Source organism: Puma concolor, chromosome B2 (genome assembly GCF_028749965.1).
Source record: "Puma concolor isolate L17-30 chromosome B2, mPumCon1.1.hap2, whole genome shotgun sequence".
Taxonomy (NCBI): domain Eukaryota; kingdom Metazoa; phylum Chordata; class Mammalia; order Carnivora; family Felidae; genus Puma; species Puma concolor.
Window position 1 is genome coordinate 37,165,851 of NC_141671.1, and position 15,860 is coordinate 37,181,710.

Genomic DNA, 15,860 nt, shown 5'->3' on the forward strand with positions numbered 1-15,860 from the left:
GGGCATGGTTGCTGCCTCCCGTGCAGGTGAGAAATGCCCCATTTTCTCTTTCTTAGCAGCCCAAGGCCCTTTTCTTTTTTTAGGATTATTAAAACTGGCTCCCATTCTGCCTAGGGGGCCAGAGTGTTACAGGATTCTCTGTTCCCAGGAGTGGGTCAGGGTCAAGGGACATAAGAGAGAGGAACTGAGGAAAATAACTTAGTGGCAAGGCAAGGAGCCTTTGTTAAGCTCACAGAATTAAGGTTGGGATTAGGTCTGAAATCTAGGATTAATTTTTCCAGATCATGTTAGGATTAGGATTAAGACAGAGGCTAGAGTGTAGAATGGACATTGGGGCTAATACCAAGGTAGAATGAATTCTGATGGAAGGGTTGGCCCTGGGAGTTAGAGTTGTGGGGTAAGAATTAGAATCTGAGTTAGAGGACCATCTGTTTTCTCTCAGGTCTCCACGAGTGTCTCCTTTTTGGCTGTCTCTCGCAGGGTTAAGGTCTTTGGACTCAGTATTACTAAGAAAGCAGCCCTTGTGAGCCCATGCCCTTGAGTCATACCTGGCTCTTTCCCATACAACCTCAGTTGCTACTTCAAGAGCTCTGGCTGCTGAAGCATTAATATTATCCTTTACTAGACCCTACTGAGCACGTAGATGGCTCCTTTTAGGCCAATGGTGATTGCAAACTACTCCCAAGAGTCACATCACAGGCTCATCTGGAACGTAATCTACACTAGAAAATAGTCAAGACAATTATGACAAAAGCACTTCTGACAATTACCCCCACACTTTGGTCCCCTAATTTGATGATGCCCTGAAATTTTATGTTCTCTCTGAGCATTCAGCCAACTAAGTGGGCATGTTGTAGGAACTGGTTCAAGGGCTTTTCCAATAGAAACCTTGGGAACGAAGGGTGAAAAGTTAGCCAGCTAGGAACATAAGAGGGAGCAAATGAACACTGGGTCTCATTTTGTGTGATGAAAAAGCTTGCAGTGAGTTTCAGTGTCTTGTAGGGAAGGTATGTGGTACACATTCCCCCAGGATAGTCTGAATAGGGTGCCAATTCACATATGGGTTTCATATTATTTTTTGTTGTTGTTGGTCAACAAATATTTATTAATGTCTACCAAATGTGTCCCAGGCATTGTATAAATAATGGTGAACAAGACAGACACGATCTTTGGAGAGAAAACATGAATAAATATTTAATTATAAACTGTGATAGGTTCTACAAAGGAAAAGGGTGCCACAGAAGATAAAAATAGGGTAATATAATTTTAAGTGGGGATAGGGGGTGGTCAATGAAAGCTTCTTTGAGGGAATGCCATTTAATTTTAGGCATGAACAGGGGAGGGGCAGAGAGAGAGGGAGACACAGAACCTGAAGCAGGCTCCAGGTTCCGAGCCATCAGCCCAGAGCCCGACGCGGGGCTCGAACTCATGGACGAGATCATGACCTAGTTGAAGTCGGACGCTTAACCGACTGAGCCACCCGGGTGCCCCTAAAAACATTTTTTTAACGTTTATCTATTTTGAGAGAGAGAGAGAGAGAGAGAGAGTGTGAAAGAGCAGGAGAGGGGCAGAGAGAGAGGAGAGAGGATTCAAGCACGCTCCACACTGTCAGTGTACAGCTGGATGTTGGGCTTGAACCCACAAACTTTGAGATTGTGACCTAGACCAAAATCAGACGTTCAACTGATTGAGCCACCCAGGCGCCCCTAAAATTTTTTTTAAGCAAATGTGGGGCTTGAACTCATGACCCTGAGATTAATGAGTTGCATGCTCTACCAACTAAGCCAGCCAGGTGCCCCAGGCCTGAAATAGTTTAAATAGGAGTTAGTTTCTTGAACATGTCCACTCTTCTTTATGCTTTTTGATTTCAGGCTGTAATTTACTCCTTTTTTGGTCTGTGTTAGATACATTTTGGAATCTTTGCCAAGAACATAACTGACCTTTGAGAACCACAGGCTACAAGGATGAACCTCTGACAGTCATGTTTGTGTTACAAAACAAAAAGCCTTGACTGGCTCAAAGTTATCCTATCAAGAATAGACAACCTGACGTAAGTTTGACCAGTAAGGTTCTTTCCCTTGAGAACTGGGATTCATAGATAATTAATTAATTTCTGTTGGTTCTTGAGGTGAGGCTAGGTGAGCTCGGATAGTCATGTTCCACTGTGTTCCCAGAGAAGCAGTGGAAGCAGGTCTGCAGAGAAGAATGAAGCAGCTCTGTAGAGTGAAAGAGATGGAAGAATGTGTGACCAGAGAGAAAAAGAGATGAGGAACTAGCTACTTGGCTTCTGTTAGTATTTTAGATTCCTCTTCCAGTCCTTCATGAGATCTATTTGCTCTTTGTGCTCTTGGGTTCTTTAAGATTATTTCCTTCAGGGGCGCCTGGGTGGCACAGTCAGTTAAGCGTCCAACTTCAGCCAGGTCACGATCTCGTGGTCCATGAGTTCGAGCCCTGCGTTGGGCTCTGGGCTGATGGCTCAGAGCCTGGAGCCTGTTTCCGATTCTGTGTCTCCCTCTCTCTCTGCCCCTCCCCCGTTCATGCTTCTCTCTCTGTCCCAAAAATAAAAAAAAAAATAAACGTTGAAAGAAAAAAAAAAAGATTATTTCCTTCAATAAATTATTATTATTAATTCATTAATTTTTTAAAAAGTTTATTTTATTTTGAGAGAGAGAAAGAGAGCATGAGCAAGGGAGGGACAGAGAGAGAGGATCCAGAGTGGGTTCGAACCCACAAACCATGAGATCATGACCTGAGCTAAAATCAAGATTTGGAAGCTCAACCACTGAGCCACCCAGGTGCCCCTATTAATCAATTAATTAATTTTTGCATAAAGTTTCAGTGGGTTTCTGTTCCTTGCAGATACAAGAGGCTTGACTAAGAGTGGCTTCTTATCAAATAAGCTCTTCCATTCAGTAAACATGGATTGAGTTGGCTTCAATCCCATGGTGATTTGTGGATCCTACAAGTATACAGATAATGTACAAACAGAATGGCATTTATAGAAATAAAATAATATTTGCTAATAAAATTAATCTAGGTGATACCTTCTGAGCATCTTGTATCCCCACTGCGTTGAGAGTACTTAGCAGCTATTTCTATCAGCCAAACCTTTTGGAGTTAGGTTTTGTGGTAGGAGACAAACATGTATATTTCTTGGTCCTATAATGGAGATTATGTGGGCAGAGGAAGGAGGGACTAATTCTGCCTTGTTAGCAAAGGCAAGGCATTGAAGAGATAACATATGCCTGAATGGGCAGGAGTAGTGTCCTGGGCAAGAGAGAGGAAGAGCAGTGGGGCAGAGGGTAACAGGAGGGATAAGGCCTTAGAAAATTTTGTGCACATCTTGGTAGTCAGTCAATGCTTGTTAAAATGAATAACTGGCAAGCAGACAGGTAGGCAAGCAGTTTGTAAGATGACAATCACAGTTTATATTAAATTTTCCTTTTGGTTTTAGGTTTTCTTTTTCCATATATAAAAGACCATCAAAATGCCAATAGAGAGAGAGTCCCACTTAATCTTGGTCTGTTAAACTCAAAAGCTATAAGTCTTTTAAGAATGTGGCAATTTTATGTTAGTTTAAGTGAAGATTTAAGGGCAATGTGAGTCCAATGAAAGCACCTAGCTGTATGGCTGTATGGCTTCATCCACTCAATGGACTTTTGACATAACTACTCATTGAAGGCTTGTGAAAATGCACAAAGTCGAAACTAAATATTACGAAAATCAGCACTCACTTTTGGAAGTGCATTGGCTGTAAAGAACTTGATTTTTGCAATCATTTGTCTTCATCATCCACAGCATCTTTTAGAAGATGCTAAGCTAAATGTGATCCTTGCTCTTTAGAGGCCAAAAGAAGCGACATAAATGTCAACAAGTCCACAGAGCATGCACAGACATAATGGTAGATATAGAAATAATAACATTTGACAATAAAATTAATCTAGGTAATATCCTCTGAGGGTCTCGTATTCTTGCCGAATCAGGGGTACACAGCTGCCTTTTCTAAGAGCCAGGAAGCCTTCCGGAAGTAGCAGTGACCTTCGAAGTTCGCCAACAAGGGTCTCAGCTGTGGGAGTCACCTCTCCAGTAGATATGGTGGAAGTTTCCTCCGCGTTGACATTTGCCATCTACAATCGCCTTCTGCTCACGATTGGCTGGAACTCAGAATGAGTTCAAGATGAAAGACAAGAAGCGCTAAAGGCTTATTTTTTGGTGGCTCGAACTTCTTTGCTTACGTTAATTTTCATCACTGATTCGGCCATAGGTCCCCTCCCCAAACCAAACATGTCCACTCTAGGAAAAAAAGAGGCTCTTTTAGTCTGGGTATCGGGAGTGAACTTGTGTCTCTGAGGCTGGGGGCACCGAAAGGGGAGGAGGAGCTAGGAACTTCACAGAGACACTACCCTCCTGCACCCCGCCCTTCCTGGGGCGGGGGAGGGGAGGGACATTTCCCTTAAGTTCATTACTGCCAAGAAGAGACCAGTTCTCCGGGTGGAACTGGAAGAGTGGGTCGGGTGTGGGGGGACTGGGAAGACAGATTTCTAGGGGATTGGCAGTTAGTGGAGAAATGGTCCCTGGCATCGCCCATAGCAGGGAGCAGCAGCCGGTTGGTAGACCTCCCAGCAGCTAAAGACCCCCGCAACCCCGGGAAGAGAGAGACCCACTTCCGGATTTGGAAGCACTCCCTTCTGGCCCCTCCCAGTACCCGGTTACGGGGTCTCCGGGCGCATGCGTAGCACTCGTCCGCCGCTCTGGGACTGGCCCGACTTACCCTAAACAACTAATCTACTCCTCCCCCTCCCGCTCGGGGCGTACCATTTGCGTTTGGGGGGAGGCAACGTGCCCCAGGGTACTCAGAAACCTGCTCCCCTTCTTCAGACAGGGAGAAGGTAAGTTTGCCTCAGATTTTAAAAGTTCCAAGAATATGAAAACCTCAGAGGCCCGTCGCCGGGTGATAGCCCGACGCTCTCGGCTTTGCCCACAGCCCCGTACTCTTCCTTTGAGGGGCTGAACAAAGTGGCACGCCCGGATCCCAGCTGATCAGCTGCTGGGCTTTGGCGGCGGCTCCCCCGGGCGAGACCATTGTGACTCCTTAGGAGGGGTGTGTGAGGAGGGGAGGGGGCGGAGCGGCCATTGTCCGGTCAGCGCAGCCTTCGGGGGAGGGGAGCGTGACGGAGCGAGCGAGGCCCGGGGCTTCACAGCCGCCGCTGCTACGCCAGAGCCGGCGGGGGCCTCAGGTCCTTCCCAGCGCCGCCGCGCGGGACATCGCTCTGGCTGCGAGCGGCGGTGGGAGCTGCCGAGGGCGCCGGGTCTTCCCTCCTCCCCCGCGGTCCTCGGTTCACCCGCACGCCCCTCCTCCTCAGCTACCCTCCCTCTCCGCGCCTCCCCCGGCCCCCCCATCTCTGCAGGCCGAGTGGTGCGGCCCGCCTCCAGCTGACCGGCCTGGAATCCCGGCTCGGAGCCTCGGACTCGCGCCCGCCCGCGCGCCCGCTCCCTCCCCCTCCCCCCGCCCCGAGCCCCCCGACGCCGCCGCCGTAGTCGCCGCCGCCTCCTTCAAGCGGGGCCCAGGCCCAGCCGCCGCCACCGCTGCCGCCGCCGAGCTCCGCCGCCGCCGAGCACCATGGGAGACGCCGGGAGCGAGCGCAGCAAAGCGCCCAGCCTGCCGCCTCGCTGTCCCTGCGGCTTCTGGGGGTAAGTGCCCGGCCGGGTGGGGGTGGGGGCGGGGGCTGGGGGCGCTGGCGCGGGGGCTGCCCGGGCAGGCCTCGGGGCCGGGGGTGGCCGGAACCCTGGGGGCTGGGCCTTAGCCGGGCCTACAGGGAGGGGGCAGGGGCCGAGTCTCGGGGAGGGGCGCTGGGTGGGGAGCTGGAGGTGGGCAGAGAAGGCCCTGGCCCGGGTGCACTGCCACCCTCTGGGACTCTCCTGCCAGAGGTTTGGGCCAACAGGGGCCGCCCGGGCCACTGGTGAGGGGGGGCAGGGCAGCGGAGAGGGATGAGGGGGCGGTGTTGGCACCTCCGGGTGAAGCTGGGGTGCCCCTTCCCTTGGCATGTGGAGGCCAGCCCTCCCTCCCTGCCTTGGTATGAGTTGGTGCCCAGGCACCAGGAGGGTATTTCCTCTGACTTTTTCACCTCCCCCTCCCTCCTTGTCCCCCAGAGACTTGCATCATCACTTCCTAAATTATATCCCAGTGCCCTATTTGCTTTTAGGAAGCTGTTCACACGTCACCCATCTTTAAAAATCGAGCCCAGAGCCGAGTCTAGGGTAAAGTTATAAGAATATGGAGGTCTCCCCTTTATTTAAAACACATTTCAGGAGTTCTGTAAAATTTCCTTGTCCAAAAAATAAAAAACAAAAACCCAAAACACCCAACTCAAGTCAACCTGGCTTGGGAACGTGAGAGCCAGTTTGCTCAATTGGCTCAAATTCATCTCTCTCCATTTTTTTTTTTTTTTTTTAATGATAAAAATATTTACATTGGCCAGCCTGCGCTATTACTTGACCATCCTGTTAGGGTGAAAAACTGTGAGGTGGGAAATTAACTTTTTCACCTACAGTTACATTTTAAATTCTCCTTGTTAACACTTGGAGTTTTATGGATTACCATCCCTCTTACCTAACAGGTGCCTCCATCCTACCTTATGACTCTAATTGTAGGGGAATTGGGAGACTTTGAAGGACTTTTGTGATTGATCCCTTTTTCCTCTATTTTCCAAAGACCTAGTATATTTCATAGTGTATAGAGGCAGTAAGGAAATGATTATTTCTGGTGAGAACATTTTGGAAAGATGTATTTAAGTATTTTATTTTTGCTATCCCCCAGATGTTAGGAATGGTTGAAGTACAGATTAAGTCTGGGATTTTTGGGAGTGAAGAGAAAGAAAGTTGATCTTAATGTAGATTTCTGTGGAATTTGTCAAATTGAAAGGTCGTGACAGAAATAGGTTCTCATTTTGTCCTCTTTTCTGCCTTTTCTTAAAAAAATACCTGGTGGAAAGATGTTAGTCAAAAATAAGTTATGGTATTAGCAAAAGTTTTGAAGATGTGAAAATATTTTAGGTTTTATAGTCTTCCTAATAATTGGGTTGTCTGCTAAGTGCTTTCCTGGACAATCTAATTCCCACAGAATCTTAGGAGGTACAACCATTATCCCACTATAGATGAGGAAATTGAGGCTTTGAGAGGTGGATAACTTGCCCCTTGTATGCAGTGAGTGTAGGGTGGAGCTGGTGAGCTCGTCAGAGTGCTTAGTACCATCACGTTTATGACATCAATCTGCTGCCCTGGAAAAATCTGGTGTCACAAGCCTCTGATTGTAACTCATAAGAAGACATGTGGCTCAAAGAAAGTAGCTGCCAATGGCAACTAATGCCCAGGATGTATCAGAGAGAGGCTTGTTTCCTGGCAACAAGTTTGTCCTTGGGACCATTATCTTGAGCAGAACCCTTATCGAAAGACTTATGTCAAGACATAGAAACTAAGGAAATGGAATAGCCTTTTACTTTTAGGCTGCAGAGTTCTGAATAATGCCAAGAAAGTTTGATAGTTGCGGGGAGGATTAGTGAAACTGGTATCATACTTGACCTATAAGCAATCAGTCCTGCTTTTTTGATACTTTCAATCTGGCCCTTTTTAATGAACTGCAGTTTGCCTGATAGGAGTTGTGAGCACAAAACTAATATTTTTATGTTGAAAAGTGTTCTTTTTAATGTGTAATGTTTTAACCTTTTCTAAAGGAGTTTGTAGGTACCTGTGTAGTTTGCATTCTATACCAAAGTGTAATGATATTGCTGCAGAGTTTTATCATGACTGACTCCGAACCGAACATGTATTTCTTACTGTATGGGCCACATTCATACTATGTTCATTAAGTAACCTTGAATATATTCAACGAATAATTGTCTCTGGTATAATGGTGGACAAGGGGGCACTGGCCCCGTCTTCTGGGAGCAGAAGTAAAGTGTCAGAATAAAGTATGTTAGGATTGGTACAGGGTGTAATGGCAGGGGCGCTTACCTAGTTGAGGTGGAGGTAGAGGAAGGTAGCCTGGAGTAAGTGACACCGGCCTAGGCCTGCAGGAAGGGTAGGGGAGAATGGAATTAGAAGAGTTTCTTTCAGGTGGAGGGGATAGCATGGGTGAAGTCCTGGATGTGAGAGAAAGCACCCCACATTTGAGGAACTTAAAAGTTCATTGGAGTTGACTGGTAGATTGTGAAGGGCAATTTGCTAGAGATGAGGGTGAGATGGTGAGAGCAGTTGGTGATGTAGGGCTCTGTAGGTAATGCCTAGGTCTTTGGACTTTTATCTTGAGTTCACTCAGGAACTATTGAAGAACTTTGAACACGTAGTGGCGTGATTTTCTTTAACGTGAAAGATTGGATGATGTTGAGAGGGGTCTGGGTGTGTGTGTATATGAATGTGGTGTTTTTATGTTCGTGGGGTATTACTAGAGGTACAGAAGTCTTATCAGGAGGAGTAATCCAGACCAGGGATGATTGGGGCCTGCACCTGTGTGGTAGCTAGACAGAATGGAGAAAAGTAGAAAGCTGTGAGAGCCATGCAGTAGGTATCTTGTGCCTTTTTCTTTCATGAAAATGAAGGTGAGTGTGTTACCTGAAAACTTCAGTCAGCATTGCATTCTGTGGAAGCCATAGGTCTGTAAAGTCAGCTAGCCACAGTCCTTTGCAGAGGAGCCTCTTAGCAGAATGTTCTGGCACCAGTAGACTAAAGGCAGTTCCTTTAAGATTGCTCTTTAGTTACTTAGGCTGCCAGACTTGCTGCCTGGCATTGTCCAGTCAGGACACCAGTCAGTGGGGCTTGCTTAAACAAGAGAGCTGTGAGGTCTTTTTTGTGGGAATGCAACAGTTAGAAAGTAGAATGACAAGAGCAGCACACAATGCAAATGTGTGAGTATTTGGAATAATGAAAGTTTCTACTTCTCTCCCTCTTGGTTTATGTTGTTTAATTGTGGGCATGGAATTTAGTTACTGTTCTACGGAGAGACCATCTCTCCACTGGGAAACTTTGCTACCTTGGAAATTGTTGAAGATTTACCTCTTTACAAAAGTTGAAAATTGTGTGGTGTGTACAATGTTTTTAGAGTTAATGATCATAAACCGTTTTTTTCCCTGAGGTATGTACTTAAAACTTTTAGTGAAATATGAGTATTTTCTTGGCTAATTTTTAGGCATTCCGTAGTCCTGCGAAAAACATACTAGTTTGTAATAAACCTGAAATGAAATAGTATTTTAAAATAATAAAAATATTATTTTAGAAATAGTATTTTAGAAATATATACATACACAAAAGCACTTTTAAATGATATGGGTATAAGTGTTACTAGTTGAAGTTGCATTTTAAGTTGTTTAGACGTTTAAAATGTACCGAAACGCGTAGATTCTTTACAGGCATTTTCAAACGGTGTTGAAAGAACAGACTTAGAAATATTCTAGGGGCACCTGGGTGGCACAGTCGGTTAAGTGTCCGACTTCAGCCAGGTCACGATCTCGCGGTCCGTGAGTTCCAGCCCCGCGTCGGACTCTGGGCTGATGGCTCAGAGCCTGGAGCCTGTTTCCGATTCTGTGTCTCCCTCTCTCTCTGCCCCACCCCCGTTCATGCTCTGTCTCTCTCTGTCCCAAAAATAAATAAACGTTGGAAAAAAAAAAAAAGAAATATTCTAAAAAAGAGAGGAAGAAGAGGGGTGCCTGGGTGGCTCTGTAGTGCCCAACTCTTGATTTCATCTCAGGTCATGATCTTGCAGTTTGTGGGAATCAGCCCTGAGTCAGGCTTTGTGCTGACAGTGAGGAGCCTGCTTGGGATTCTCCCTCTCTCTCTCTCCCTCTGCCCCCACCCTGCTGACTCTCTCTCCCTCAAAATAAAATAAACTTTAAAAAAAGAGAGAGGGAGAAGACTTAAGACACTAATGTACTGACTATATTATAGGATAAGAAAAAAAGATAATTAGATAAGAAAAAATGGACTTTTTTCAAATTTTACTTACTAAGTATAAAAATCAAGTACTGATATTTTGCTTTTACAATTGGAGACAATCTGTTGTAATATTATGGAAACTTTGGGAACTACTATTTCTTTCATAAATTAGTTTATAGTTGACAAATGTTCAGTCTTGTTCTTTGGGAATAATGGAACATTTAAATGTGGGTTTTAGGGGCACCTGGGTGGCTCAGTCGGTTGAGCATCCAACTTCGGCTCAGGTCATGATCTCGTGGTCTGTGAGTTCAAGCCCCGCATCGGGCTCTGTGCTGACAGCTCAGAGCCTGGAGTCTGCTTCGGATTCTGTGTCTCTGTCTCTCTCTGCCCCTCCCCCGCTCATGCTCTGTCTCTCTCTCTCTCTCTCTCTCTCTCTCTCTCTCTCTCTGTCCAAAATAAATAAACATTAAAAAAAATAAAAATAAATGTGAGTTTTATTTGGTAAACTATTCATTGTTTTTCATAAAAAATAAGCTCTTCTTAACGAACCATGTCATAAAATAAATGTTACATGGATGAATTTTCTTTAGGGAAATAGATTTTATTAGGATTTTATTTTTGTGATCTGTTCTGTTGAAGCATTTTATTTCACCAACTAGATCTACTAGATAATAATGTATTTTAAATAAAGATGGGGTTAGGCAGAGATGAAGAGTAATCTCACAAACTATATTCCATTTCTGAAGAGGTTACTAGTAGAAATCATCATAAAAGATGATTTGTTCTATTCCATTTCACTTTTGGGAATAACAAGGTGTGACTAGTTAGTTGAATAAAATCTGTCTCTTTCTCCCCCCCCCCCCCCCCCCCCCCCCCGCCCCGATCCCAGGCTGGGGAATTGATGTAGAACCCTGTTTCTGTCACTTTGTGAGTCATCTGGCTAGTGTGCCTGGTTCTGAACAGTGTGTGGCCCTTGGTTCTTCAGTCTCAGTCTCCCAATTTAGAACACGTTGCCACGCTTCAACCAGCTTAACCAGAGCTTTCAAGTTCATGTGAACACAGCATGAATTACTAGTTAATCAGTAGAATGATTATTTCAGTGATGTCACTAATTATCCCTCGATTATAAAATTGCCTTAAACGTTACCTTAAAAACAAAACAGCTCATTTGTGCAGTTTTACTTTGTGTCTTTCAGTATTATGTGCACCTGAAGATGCAGTGTGATGTAATGAAGTATTCACTGTGCATTTGTCTACTTGCCCCATTTTCCTGATTATATTTGGGTATTCAGAAAACATGAAATTGTCCCTTTGATTTGACAGAACACAGGGAGTTTGTTTATTTTTTTGTTAAGGAAAACATGGTCTTTGTTTACTTTGGTTTGAAGCAATAGCTTTTTAAAGTTAGATTCATTAACATATAGGACATACTGCTCTTTTGGTATCATCCTCTTCTCCCATTCACCCTCCTCCTAAAAAGGAGAATCCAGTAGTTTACGTTCTACTGAAAAGTTTTGACTAAAATTCTTCTTAATCCTTCATAGTATTAAAGTTAGCATTAATTTTCACAGACTAACCTTTTCCTAGGTAGAAAAATCAGAAGGCTAAGGATCTTTTGAAAGGAATAAAATCTTTTTTTTTTTTTAAATTTTTGTTAATTTATTTTGGGGAAGGGAGAGGCAGAGAGAGAGATAGAGAATCCCAAGCAGACTCTGCGCTATCGGCATAGAGCCCAGTGTGGGGTTTGATTTCACAAACTGTGAGATCATGACCTGTGCTGAAATCAAGAGTTGGATGCTCAACCGACAGAGCCACCCAGGTGCCCCTGAATAAAGTCCTTAAAAAAAAACACCCAAGCATATTTAGTATTTACTGAGAGCAGAGTACTAAGACAGTGAGAACTAATATGATTTGGATTTTTTTAAAATCTTGTTTTTTTTTTAATGTTTATTTTTGAGGGAGAGAGAAACAGAGAATGAGCAGGGGAGGGGCAGACAGAGGGGGAGACACAGAATCTGAAGCAGGTTCTAGGCTCTGAGCTGTCAGCACAGAGCCCTGACGTGGGGCTCGAACTCATGAACCATGAGATCATGACCTGAGCTGAAGTCCAAGTCCTAACCAACTGAGCCACCTGGGCACCCCTATGATTTGGATTTTTATTAAATCCTAAAAAGGTTGTGTGCAAACTGAAGGGAAGTTTTGGAATCCTACAGTAATCATAGATAAAGATTGACGTTAAAAATTCCTTTTTTTTTTTTTTTTTTGAAGAAAGGTAAAGTTTGGTATCTCAACAATGCCAACATGTAGGAAGTGACTGGTCACACTCCAACACTTGTGTAATTTTAATGAGGCACTTGAAAAATCTTCCAGATTCAGGCTTGTTGGGTAGTGTCAGGCTTGTGGGACTTGTGTGAATGGTTGGTGAAAGAGGGACTTCAGTCCAACTGGGTGGATGACACTAATGTCACTCAGTTCTGCTAGGGGCTTTGAGAAACAGGCTGATCTTGCTCTGGGCTGGGTCTCCACATAAGATTATGCTACTGAATGAAATATTTTAGATATAAAGAAGAAATTTTCTGTATGTGTTAAATGCAGAAGAGAGGTTAAACAGCTTCATTTGAAGTTTTAAAAACCAGAATCTGAGAACAACTTCTAGAATTGTGCTGTGCAATACAGTAGCTACTAGTTACATATAGAAATTTAAATTCATACTAATTAAAATTAAATAAAATTTCGGTTCTTCAGTTGCAGTAGCTACTTTTTAAGTAGCATTTAACTAGCTCAGTAGCTAGTGGCTACCCTATTGGGGAACACACATATAGAACACTTCAAACTCCCAGAAAGTTCTTTTGGACAGTGCTCATCTAGAACATTGACCTGACAGCCAGCCAGGATTTTCAAGCCTATTTGTTTTTCCTCCTCAGTTTTGTTGAGCTATAATTGACATTCAAGCTTATTTTGTGAGTTCTCCAGACCCCTGTTTTCTTGTCTTCTGAAAATGAGGGACTTGTCTAATTTAGCTCTAAGTTGCTTTCCAGCTCTAACATTTTATTTTCATTGGGGGAAGCAATGCTATTGTTAATTCAGATTACTGGGAAGTGCTCCTTTGCTCAGTTTTAGGAATTAAAATGTCAGTACAAGTTAGTCCATAATTTGAACATTTTTTTTTCATGTTAGCTTTTGAGTCAATCATCTTTGCTCTTTTCTTAGCACTATTAAACTGGGAACCTCAGAGACCCATACAGGGAAGTGTTGGGCTAATAGAGAATCAATTTTTTTTTCTTTTTAGTGAGAGACTTTTTGAAGGTATTCACCTTGGACTCTGACTTTTGTGGAGGAATATTTATTTTTACAAATGTAAATCTCATATGGCAGTTTTTGAAATGTGATTGGGAATAAGTGCATTGGATTTTCTGGTAAATTCAAGTTCCCACGTATAGAAAAACTTGGAATGTATTGGAATATCCAGCAACATTGGGCAAAACCAGGCTAAGCGAATGGTACAAGATGAATGAGAATGCCTTGTCATCCTTGAGGCCAGGGAACTGAATTGCAAGCAGTGCCGGACATCTGAAGTTGTGGCTGCAGTTGTTAACCAGAGGAAGGAAGAATACAGTAGGAAGAAGGTGCAGTACTGGCTACTAATTGCATCAATTCCTTCAACTGTACCAGATGTCCTGTATCATAGGCAGGTGTGATTAAGGCAGAAGAATGTCCTGGGAGAGGTCATTAATGGAGTTTGCTATCACCTGGCTGTGGGTGATTGGTGGGTGAGGGGGATAGGAGCAGACCACGCCATAGCATTTTGTGTTTCTAATTTGTGGACAGGCTCTAGTTAGCTGCATTGCCGCCTCATTAATGACCTGGCAAAGAGTGAGGTTGGTGATGCACTTGGGACCTTTGGGGGGAGTGCCTTTTCTCATTTCTTTCTGTTCAAGTGGAATGGTGTGGAGTAACAATTGTTGATGTCTTACCTATTTCTTGGACTCTTACACATTGGTAAGTTGAAGTGCCTTTATATAAAATAACCACTCTCAGCCACACTTCTTGGAAGGAGAAGTATTCTGACCATTCAAAAGTATCACAAATATTCTTTCTGTAGTCAGGTTCTTATGCCAGGCATTTGATTTTCTCTCGCATGCTTATGTTGGTAGAATTTCTGAACATAGTGTGAAGTTTCTGTAGCTTATAGTACCTAGCTGGAAGAGTGGGGGCAGGAATTTGGAGAACACAGTGGGGGTGGAGGGCTTTGCTGAGCATATTTGTGCTTTCAAAGTCTGCCTATTTCATTCAGGTTATTGTTTTTTCAATTTTCAGCCATTTCTACGGTGCCGTATATGAATAGATGTGCTGGCAAGTTATAGCCTGAAAGAATTTTTTTTAATGTAATGAGTGAGATACAAAGTGGGTTGAATAATACAGTCATTCTTAAACTGGCCAGAAGTATATTAACTGGCAAAAAATAATAAAAAACAAACTGGAGGTGGGAGAAGGTGTGGTATATTTCATTTTTAAAAAATTAATGTTTTTTTATTTATTTTTGAGAAAGAAAGATGGAGAGCAAACAGGGGACAGGAAGGGAGGGAGACAGCATCCCAAGCAGGCTCTGCACTGTCAGTGCAGAGCCCAACGTGGGGCTTGAACCCACAAACAAAGAGATCATGACCCCAAGCCGAAGTCAGATGCTTAACTGACTGAGCCACCCAGGAGCCCCAGGTGTGGTATATTTCAGCGTGAACTGTTTCTAGTTTTGTTATTTCTAGGTTTCTGTCCTTGGGGAGGCATGGATGGTATTATTTGTTTTCTTCTTTAGATGCCACTGAAATCCAGAAAACCAGGTTTTTCAAGTCTTTGTGTGTTTGCATATGAAACTTTGCATGTGTATATAAAATCCTCATAGTTTATGACTTTACATAGTTTTATGTAGTTTGTCTTTTGAAATAATACAAAGCCGTGCTACTCACCTTTAAAAATAAAGGAATGTTCTTGATGTTGATCCACAGAAATGTTTGGTTAGGGGAACTTTTGTTGATTGGGGGGATGTGTTCATGTAATCTTTGAGGCCTATATTCCTTGTTTCTGTGGGTAAGTCACTATTAATTGGCTCTCCCTGTCTCCATGTCACCCCTCTTCTCCACCCCCCACTGCCAGTGAGAGGTACTCAAACCATGTATTTTTTTTTTTTTTTTTTTTTGGTAAGGCTAATATTTTTCTTCAGTGCATATTGGGTGGGATCTAATCAAGAAACTGTTGCTGTGATTTAAATGATAAAAATACGGTCTCGAATGAAAGTATGGAGATTGGATGGTATATATGTGAGTCTCTTTAGGCGTTTATGATCTCAGTGTCAGTATGGATTAGTTTAGAAAATGATAACCATGTACAGTCTGCTCAGTGGAAGTATATGTCCCTACAGACTGCATTCTCTCACCCTTGGTTTTCAACTATTTAGTGATTTGGTATTCTGATCTTAGTGGAAAGCCCCCTGGGTTTACCTGAATAGTTTTCATTACTTACATGGTATGTTGTTTTGGTTGGAGCTAGGGACTAGGAAGAATGGACTGTGTTTGTTTTGTTTTTAAAAGTCACTGGATAGATCTGTATCACAATAGATTTGGGGCTGAGTTGGAGCAGGAAAGACACAGAAGGTGGTTAAGAGGAAGACTGCAATGTGAGGGGGATGATGATGGGGGAATGTGAATGGAAGTGGAGTGGTGGTCATTAGGAATGAAGATGTTCTGTGGTCACTATTTTCTACTCAAAATATGAGAGGTGGTCGCATCTGTAAAGGCTAGAGAAACTAATGTGAACAGGTGGTGGGTAGGATTAAAGAAAACATTCTGTCTTCCCTTGAAGTGCAGGGTGTGAGTCCCCTGGGGTCTTGCAGGGAAGCGTTAAAGATCAGAGGGTAAGAGCTGTGGTGCAAATTCCGGGCT

General features: G+C 43.6%; 2 protein-coding genes across 3 annotated transcripts in view; one reads left to right on the top strand and one right to left on the bottom strand.

Annotated features, from left to right (window-relative positions):
* Positions 1–2,629: 2,629 nt before the first annotated feature.
* Positions 2,630–5,420, bottom strand: LOC147580923 (uncharacterized). The gene is made up of 2 exons (XM_086706749.1): positions 4,816–5,420; positions 2,630–4,293 (listed from the first exon to the last, which is right to left on the bottom strand). Exon 1 carries the CDS (start codon positions 5,398–5,400, stop codon positions 5,041–5,043), a length of 360 nt encoding a protein of 119 aa, XP_086562875.1. The 5' UTR covers positions 5,401–5,420; the 3' UTR covers positions 2,630–4,293; positions 4,816–5,040.
* Positions 5,421–5,557: 137 nt separating this feature from the next.
* Positions 5,558–15,860, top strand: part of ZFAND3 (zinc finger AN1-type containing 3) — a 326,629-nt gene continuing 316,326 nt past the window's right edge. For both annotated transcript variants that reach the window (XM_086706746.1, XM_086706747.1), the window contains exon 1: positions 5,558–5,691. In XM_086706746.1, the coding sequence (XP_086562872.1) occupies positions 5,621–5,691 (71 nt within the window). In that variant the 5' untranslated portion in view covers positions 5,558–5,620. The remainder of the gene's footprint in view (positions 5,692–15,860) is intronic.

Coding starts and splice junctions, on each gene's coding strand:
- LOC147580923 (XM_086706749.1), bottom strand. CDS start 5,400: ATGGGGGGGCCGGGGGAGGCGCGGAGAGGGAGGGTAGCTGAGGAGGAG.